The sequence below is a fragment of the Diadema antillarum genome, unplaced genomic scaffold (genome assembly GCF_040938485.1).
Source record: "Diadema antillarum isolate AM-2024a unplaced genomic scaffold, OU_Dant_1.0 scf00000206, whole genome shotgun sequence".
Classification (NCBI taxonomy): Eukaryota; Metazoa; Echinodermata; class Echinoidea; order Diadematoida; family Diadematidae; genus Diadema; species Diadema antillarum.
Genome location: NW_027271095.1, coordinates 756249 through 766178, shown reverse-complemented (window position 1 = coordinate 766178; position 9930 = coordinate 756249). Strand labels below are relative to the sequence as shown.

General features: G+C 37.3%; 1 protein-coding gene across 1 annotated transcript; it reads right to left on the bottom strand.

Annotated features, from left to right (window-relative positions):
- Nucleotides 1-238: 238 nt before the first annotated feature.
- Nucleotides 239-8431, bottom strand: LOC139724079 (uncharacterized). The gene is made up of 4 exons (XM_071635282.1): nucleotides 5820-8431; nucleotides 4905-5054; nucleotides 4029-4244; nucleotides 239-3124 (listed from the first exon to the last, which is right to left on the bottom strand). The coding sequence occupies exons 1-4, from the start codon at nucleotides 8389-8391 to the stop codon at nucleotides 2817-2819; spliced, it is 3246 nt and encodes a 1081-aa protein (XP_071491383.1). The 5' UTR covers nucleotides 8392-8431; the 3' UTR covers nucleotides 239-2816.
- Nucleotides 8432-9930: the final 1499 nt, after the last annotated feature.

The window sequence follows — 9930 nt, the reverse complement described above, 5'->3', positions numbered from 1 at the left end:
TAATATTCTTTGAAATGAAGCATGAATAATTCAGGAAATATGGTGAGCCATAGGGGGACATGCTAATGTTTATAAGATCAGAAAATAAATATGCAAAATGACATACAAAAATGACTACTTTGCCCAAAACTTCATTTACGGTTTCACATGTAACAATTACACAGATTTTCTGGTGTCCTGTTACATGTGAAACACTAAAATAGTGTCCTATTTGTTAATATTCTTTAATGTAGCATGAATAATAAAGGAAATAGAGTGAAGCATAAGAGGACAGGTTGATGTTTAAATAAGATCGGAGAGTAAAGATGCGGACATACAGAAAATGACTATTTGCCCAAACTTCATTTTAAGGTTTCACAGGTAACAATTACACAGAGATTATGGTGTCCTGTTACATGTGAAACAATAAATTTGTCTCTCGATTTATAAGACTTTCAACATTTTTAAATTTCAAGTAATGACTGAGAATAATTATATAAAGATATATATAAGAATTTTATTCTTATAATTATAATGTATTTGTCCCAAAGTTTATTTGGTGGTTTCACATGTAACAAAGACACCAAGATACCGGTGTCCCGTTACATGTGAAACACTAAAATAGTGTCCTATTTGTTAATATTCTTTTAAATGTAGCATGAATAATAAAGGAAATAGAGTGAAGCATAAGAGGACAGGTTAATGTTTAAATAAGATCGGAGAGTAAAGATGCGGACACATATACAAAATGACTATTTGCCCAAACTTCATTTTAAGGTTTCACATGTAACAATTACACAAAGATTCTGGTGTCCTGTTACATGTGAAACAATAAATTTGTCTTTCGATTTATCAGACTTTCAACATTTTTAAATTTCAAGTAATGACTGAGAATAATTATATAAAGATATATATAAGAATTTTATTCTTATAATCATAATGTATTTGTCCCAAAGTTTATTTGGTGGTTTCACATGTAACAAAGACACCAAGATACCGGCGTCCTGTTACACGTGAAACATCAAATTGCTAGTTTTACTCAAATAATGCATGTATCTCATTATTTTTGTTTGATTTTCTTCAAGAACAGCTTTTAATTGAACAAAAATAAGCAATCACATGGATAATTTTAATTAATTACAATCGTTTACCCTTCTTTGAAAGATTATCTTTCCTCCTACACAATGTACAGATTACAGAAAACTTGATGCATGTAGTCTGGGTAGGCTCAAATTTAATGTGCATGCCTATCACAATGACATATTGAACGACAGAATTATAATTTTATTCATTAATTCAAAATGAAATTCCCAATATCTTCAGATTTTGTTACAACTCATATTCACATTTTCTTGCATGTTACCTTACTAATATTTTTGGCACTCCAGTTCTTGTATTGGTTTATCAATGCGTTTTCAAGTTACAGTGACTTTTATATTTACATCCATATTCTTGCATGTACATTATATTGATACTATTTTATTACAATACTTTTAATTTTAGTCACATAGTGCCTGCATTTTGCTTTTGTTCAAGTTTTGAAGTTATTACAGGAATTCTAACTTTGAATTTCTTTGCCATCACCGTTGTGATGAACACTACATTTTTTAATACAGGGGAATCTTGTTATAAAGAACAGTAGAACACTGATCTGACGAACTCCACTACTACAATGTAATCTTTCTTGTCCCACTTCTTTGTATTCTTTTGTGTTACTAGTAGAACATATTTACAATATAACACACTAATTTATATGGTCTTAAGGACCTCACTATAATGAAGTTCCCTATACTCATAATACTTATGTATAATAGCCCTGATACTATCAAGGATTCAATACAGCAATCTAACTTTGATGGTCCCAAGAAATTTAAGAATCTTGTTCTCGGTTCCCCTGTATTGTTAACTTGTGTCATTCTATTTAGTATTAAAGTAATGTCACATAAAAACTTGATTTCTGATTAGCATACAAATATCAATTCTATTAAATGAATTAAAAATTAAGTTCCTAAACCATGAATTATAACAATATCTTGTTGATTTAAGATTTTCCTGTTTCTCATGAGTTGTCAACAGTTTTTTATATGAGCATGTGTGTTTGTTTTTCAATCAATGTTTTGATTCAGAATTCAAACTTCATTTTTCACATGAAAAATTCCAAATAACCCATACTTTCATTTGCATTTTGTTCTAGTTGAGGCCACATGCTACTAGCTCCTCAGCTGATGACTGCAGCGCAGTCCTGCACGTCTACACTAGTGCTGTAGTAAAAAGGTTAACAAAGCAGTAACCAAACCGTCTTTGGTCAAAATGGTTTGGGTTTGGATAACTGTTTTGATTCTCATTATGTTCTGAAAATATTATTACAAATAGAATTACGAGTAAAATTATCACTATAAATATTACCTGCAAAATAATGAAGGAATATGTACAACCTGTATAAAAATTTGTACATTATATGACCGAAACACAACCATATTTTTGAAGTAGGTTAACTGGGTTTTAAAATAACCGAATACTACAGCACTAAGACTCTACACTGAATGATGTGCAGGAGATCCTGGCCAGTAGTGCCTCATAACATAAAAGGATCGAAACAGCTTCGGCATTTGCTAATTTTAATATCTTTCATGGGAAGAATGAAAAAAGGCAAACATACAATGGAATGAGATACGGAAGGTGAATTTTCACCATTAAACATTGTATTTTATTCCTTACATATACTCTTCCAATAAAACATTTTAGAAAATTTGAAGAATGCCAAAGCTGTCCTGAGGCTGTTTTAATTCACATATACATGTTCCTGTTCTAAAATGCAGCATCCTGTCCTACTAATCCTATTCTTCAAGATTGATGAATGTGTCGATTCTAGTTGCCAGTGAACGAAAAGTGTTTTCTTCAAATCCAAGATGTCTTGAGGACACAGGAATTGGTGGAGAGGGGAAGATGGCAAAGATCCCAGTTCTCCGAATCCAGTCTTGCTCCGGTTTGTCTGGCCAAGAGTACTTGTTATCACCCTTATTGAGTAAGAAGTTGATATGTGCATCTTCTCCTTTCAGCTCCAGGACTTCTCCGACCCACCACGTCTTACCATATACAACGGCAACAAAATCCCCAGTTTGAAGGTCCTGAGTTTGGCGATAAGCTGTATATATGAATAAAGATAAAATATCTAAAATTATAAAGTAACAATGCTTTTGCAAAATAGAAGAAAACTGTCACCAATAGACAATTCTCAGATAACCAGTACTGCACGTAACATAATCAGTAAAAGGATCTCCAGTGATCTTTAATATGAAAGAAGACATACATCCTCCTGCATTCAGACATAGTTATTCTGAAAGAGAATTTTGATCCACAGAAAAACTCATTTGAACAGAATTGAACTGGTATGTCTCTCCATAAATCTTGTAACAGCCTCCCTAAATATGCATAAAGTGGAGGTGTGATTAACTTGTTGGGAAAAAAATATCCCTTCACATGTACATAATATATTGCATGTGCAATTGGGTATATTAACTTTAAACATAAATAACACAGACATTTTGGGACTAGAATTGGGTGCAGGTGAGCATGTGTCCCACGTGTGTGTTCATGCTGACTCCATGCTGTAAGTGCACGTGGATACATACGCATTGCAGTGGGTGAGGTCACTGAGGTGTTTAAGTGCACATCAGTATTTTGGTGTGGGTGGACTTAAGCGTTAAAAATGGGGACATTTGCAGGTGTGTGTTCATTTGTGAGGTATGTATAAATGTGTGTGTGTGCGCATGTGTTTGGGTTCATGCTGGTGGGGTTCCAATCCATGTGCGCTATGATTGTTAAAACCTAAATTGCCAAGAACATCAATACATGTGCAGGGACCAATTTCAATGATTAGAACAAGTAAAATCTTAAGTACATTTGTTAACATTATACCACTTGCCATTTTTTTCCTTTGTATATCAGAAAATTTGAAATGATTTCTATGCTTCAGTGCATGATAGTAAATTATTTGAATCTTGAATTGAACTTTGAAAGTTGAGATGTAAAAAATAATTTTTACAAACCTGTAACATGAACCCGAGTGCCAGCAGTAGATGGCGAGTGAGAAGTAGGGAGTTCCATGTGAAGCTGTGTGTCACACGTTGACGAGTGAGAGGTTTGGTCTTCAACATGAAGCTCAGTACCAGTAGACAGCAAGTTAGAAGTTGGGACTTCAACGGGAAGCTGTCTGTCAGACGTAGAAGGCGGGTGGGAAGTTGGAACACCTATGACCACGTTATCTGTGAAAGTTGAAGATTATACATAAAAAAGACCTTAATGGTAGACAATGACTTTTGCATGAAATTTGTCAGAATTAGTGGGAACACTACAGTATTCAAGCAGACAATATTGTGAAACCTCTGTGCAACTTTATTTATGGAGTTAAGTTGAAAACTATGATTCAAATTATTTTGGTATATTTATTATAAGGCCTTACATTTATTCTAGACTTAGTCTACCTTTTACAGACCTGTTTGATCGATTGATCATGTTCATGGTATATTTTATCACTAAAAATACAGCAAAAAGAAATAAGTGAATTCTTTACTATGACATTCGTATACCTACTGACATTATTATTTGGATTTTAAGTATTATATTACAGTCCCCGAACGATAAATGCACTGTTGTTGCTTGAATGCCGACTACACTACAACTGTTATCTTTTGAATTCTACACAACTTTTGATTTCGAAATTTCACAGATATTGCCCAAATACTAATATCTTTGGTTTCAAACAATGATTGGGGCATTTTGTGGGCTCTGCAAAAGGCATTGGCTACCTTAAATGTTTCATCCGAGGGACAAATAAACTGTTTTTCATATCGCCAAAATTAACTCCCTAATATAAAAAAGGGTTGAAGAAAACATAAACAGCGATATTACTGATTTGTACAAACCGGTAACATGCAGTTGTTTCACAGGTGAAGAGGAAGGGGAGGATTCGCTTTCCCAGTAATCATCTGCATCAGTCATGGAAGACGGGCCGTCAGCATCCAAGTCATCATCTGCAACAGTCATGGAAGACGGGTCTTCAGTATCACCTGTATCTGTAAAGAACACCTCACACTTACACAATTTTGCTGTTGTACCACTCTGTAACGAACAAAAACATTGGTCTATCCAAAGAAAAATATGTACAGATAGTGCGCACATATTTAACTCTGTAGTATAGAACAACATTTGGTCATCGTGGCAGCGTATGGCAAGACAATGGTGTAATGTGCAGCAGCAATTCATGAGTTATAAGTTTAAGAACATCTTTCAAAAACCCTGGACTTACAGAAATATATGTTAAAGGCATTGGTTAACAATGAATCCAGTTGAAAAAAATCTGAGCTACATGGTCCCACGTGCTACTAGTAAATCTGATATAGTGTAGAAATGAAGCCCTGCAAAAATTGCTGTGAAAATGATAATTTAAATACTACTGCAAAAATGTAAATTTGCAATGACTGTTTTACGATGCTCAAATTTCCCCATTGGCTATAGTGTTGAATAAACTGTTACTGAAATGGTTCATTCTTTATTCATAGAAATCTGGATAGTGAAGGCAGGATTTTCAAAACTTTTATATTCTTGGCCGTTTATTCATCCACTTGAACATTGTTACACTGCTTAGACATCGCAGTTGTACAATTTTTTAAATCGACCCACAATATTAACCACTGACTTTAAAACAACCAATGAATAAGATGGGTCTGTTTGAAAACTTTCTGCTTGGATCACAAATAACTAGCATTAGTCAATAATACTAAATGAATATATATATTGGCAACCTTCTAGGTAAATATTAAGGTTAATTTAGTTCTTACCATGAGATGTCTCAATCGTAGCAGCAAACAGCTTTTCACTTTTCCAGTCATCTACAGTCCCTCTGCTGTCACACTGCTGATTCCCGAGAACACAGCCTTTACAGAAACAAGACAGGTTCCTTGTCCACAGCCGTCCACTGCTTTCACCCTTTACACAGTGCAGTTGCCTGGTGCCCTTGATGGTCTGGACGTCCTTGTGATCTCTGTTGTGATTCATTTCCTCTACGAAGAACACTTTCCGTTGAAAGTGGAGACATTCGGCTTGGCTTGGTTGTATTGTCAATTCATCTTGGCAGAACTCATATACATCTTTTGCATTGTTCATTACTTTACGCCCAGAACTAATAGCTAATGAAGCTTGTCGTTTCACAACAGCCGTTTCCCCATCGCTCGGACCTTTCCCATGTCTGGCACCAAAATAGTGATGCTCTACTGGAACTTGGTAATGTTGCTGTGCAAGAGCAATGTCCTTGAATGGTCCTCTACTTTTGTATTGGGCTGCACATTGATCTGTAAATCTGATGATCTTGTCAATTTCCATGTTTTGCCGGAGATGCTGTACTGCCTGTGACATGAACTGGTGCACTGCATGATATGTATGTCGATTATCGCCTGTTATGAAGACGAGTGACTCCTGCATTGTCTCATCACATGTTGGACATCTGTGATAGCAAACAATAGGGTGGATTGTGACGTTTGTGTGATACCAATGTGCGCTTTGTATTTCGTCTTGGTACTTGCATACAAAGTTCTCTGCAAAGTCCAAGACCATGACGACCCAGTTGTTTGGCATGTCCTTGGTAAGTGTAGCAAACTGCTGAGATTGCCAAGACGCACTATGCAGATGCTTACTGATAGTGACCGTCTCCCCTTCAAGTTCCTCCAGACATTGAGATACTGTCCCGTCGTTGGTGACAATCTGTTGCTTGGTGATCGTCTTCCCATTCTCGTCCACTCTGACCCGAATCCATTTCTTCCATGTCATATGCTTAGGGCCGTGTTTTTCCACCAGCGGTCTCAGGTAAGATCTCAACAATTTGGGACCACATTCTTTGCATTTCCTCTCGGAGCAATGTCGCATGTACGTCTTCGCTCCTTCAGACTTGGGACACATTGTGACGCGATTCACTGAGTGAACGCCATCAAAGAAGGACTTCATTCCGTAACTGTGTGCTAAATTATTAATTGCTGTTGCCTTCAACTCAATATTTGTGCAGTATTCGCACAAACATGCCCTGAATTTGATTGATCCTTGGAGCTTTACATGATGTGGCCGGAGGCTGTAGAATGTTTTTGCACCTACTTTCATGTCTGGATTCTGTGATTTGAACTTCAAGAACAAAGCCGCCACTGACTGTTGAAGATATCGAATATTTTTCATGGTCTTCATGGATACCATTTTCTTATCAGGCAGGTCGATGGCTGATTCTTCGTAGAACGAGATGACTGCGCTTGCTACCTCTGGGGACAGCTTTCTCTTGTCGTGCATTTGCTTCTTCTTGCTTGCCGAGGAGATGATCTTGCGGCCCATCTGCAAGAGAGCCGATCCTTTTTTCTGAAGTCGGTACTTGCTCAAGATCTTTAGTGATGCAGCAATATTCCTTCTTTTTTCTAGGTCTTTCTTCTTCTTGCTCCTCTTTAGTCTGCCCATTTCCTCACTAATGCTTGATGTCAGGAGATTTTGGACTTCATGATGGGCATCCTCAAGGCCAGTGTGCATTCCTCTCTTCTTCAGTGCTGCACGCTTTTTTGGAGAGGACTTCTGAAATAGATCTATCATCGTAGAAACACACTTTTCTCGGTCTTGTGGCATAACTGCCCTTACTCTCTCCAAACTTTTTCTTCTAGCCGAAGAACTTCTCACGTCACATCCTGCAGATGAGAGTTTCTTGCGAGTGACTTCCAACTCCGCATGTTTCTGATCGAATGCCTCTGCAATTTCTTTCAAACGTTCCTCTTCTTTCTTTAGCTCTGCTTCTCGAGCCTTGAGCTTCTGCGATTCAATCCACATAAGCTTTTCTTTTTCTTTTTTCTGCTTGTATTTCTCTCGTCGCATTGCGTTGTATTGCTCATGTTCTTCTTTTGACATTGCTGCTCGTCTCTCTCGCTTCTTTCTTGCCTGTGCTTGTAATTTTTCTTTTTGCCTTTTGTCTTGAGCTCTGGTGCTAGGTGTTTGTTTCATTTTGTTTGATTGAAGCCGTAGTTGCTCCTCCTTTTTCTTTGCTCTCATTTTCCTCATTCGCAGAGCTGCAGTCGCATTACACCGCTTCTTTTGTTCTAGGAACTTTTCAGACTTTTCCTTCTCTTCAGTGGAGATATTTCTCTTCTTTAAGGTGGACTCCGCTAGGGACATTTCGATCCTCTGTAACTTGTTATATTCCGCAGCTTTTTTCAACAATTTTGTGTATTCTTGTGGGTTGTTGGCCTTCAACTTATGTCGCCACTTTGTTGTTCGGGAAGCAGCTTCATTACTGTTTACTAACTTTACTGTTGACTGTTTTTTTGAGGGCTTCCGGGCCTCCGAATCAATACTACATCGCAACCGAAGATGGAAAGGCTTTTTCTTAGCCATGTCTATCGGTGTTTAACCAGCCTGAACTTGAAGTAATCATAAGTTGGAAGGAGGGGGGGGGGGGGGGGCTGTAGGGGGGAAAAGACAACATTAAAATTAAAATAAAATTAAAACTGAAATGTAGTTCAAATATGATTTGCAGATTACAATATATATTCTGGCAACCTTCTAGGTAAATATGAACACTACATTTTTTAATACAGGGGAATCTTGTTATAAAGAACAGTAGAACACTGATCTTTATATCGAGTTTCCACTGTACCTCAAATTTATATTGGGTTGTATATTAATGGCATTATTTGAATTGTATTTTGAAGGGTGCCCTCTGCGATTAAATGGTCATTTTTAAACTTAGAAACACTAGCGAAGTAAACTTCATGTGCAAATTTTGCCGTTTGTAAGATAGACAGAGACTAGTGTCATATTAGTAGTAACTTGTATGGTTGAGGGCCCCTAGTTTCGGTAAACTAGCGATTGTCAGCCTCCTTAGTGAAATATTTTATTTTCTAAATGACCTAAAATTTAGCTCAGAATGTGCTATAAATCCTGCATATTGACATCGTGTTGTCACACTCTCGATGAGGTCATCCCATACGGAAATATCGTCGAGAATAGCGTGCGACGTTCTTCTGCATGCGCCTGTCCTTGTGGAACCTTGTTCTCAGCAAACTATCTCACCAATAAATTACGTTTGGTTTATGTGGTGATAACTCAATAAGGAAGTCTTATACTACAGCAAGAGGTCATACCAAGCCCCAAGGAGGTACTAGGCAAGCGTAGTACCTCCTTGGTCATACTAGTCTAGACTCGATACTACTAAAGGGCGCTGATGTCGTCGTTTACCACCAGACTTCCATGTGTAATCAACTACATGTATTTACTTACATAAAAAGACACGAGTGGGACTAAAGATGCAATATCATTACGAATTACTTTACTCGCGCCGATTGTGGTTTTTTTTTTAATGAAATATTCTTCGAGGCTCTGCCCACACAATTTCGTTAACTGTGGGTATAATCTACGAAATATCGATCATAAAGTGTAATATAAGTACGATACGATCATGTCAGAACATGAGAAAGATAGCTAGCCTACCTTGTCAAAAGCGACACGTCGTTTCCATCGTAACAGCTGCCCACGAAACACAAAAGCGGCTTGAGCTGTTCTAACCGGTCGTCTGCAAGCCGATCGCACTCGTCACATTCAAGTCGCATCATCCGGAAACCCGGGCAATGTGTCGTCAACTCGTGAGCGTACGTCATTTGCCGAATGGATCCGTGGAGAATTGTTCCCATCGTAACTTTTTCCACGGACACGAAGAAAATATACAAGCACCTTATTCCTCCGTATTTTCCAAAAGCAGTCAAACGCGATTGTTTCTTTTCACAGTTTTAAAGATCCATTGACAACAAACATATATAAGACATTTCTTGCCATGTTTCTCTCGTATTTCTGCAGTTTTCCACTCGCAAATATTTAATCCTCATTACCATTTCGCGGACACGAAATGTTACGATAGTAACATGATCTCATAAGAGG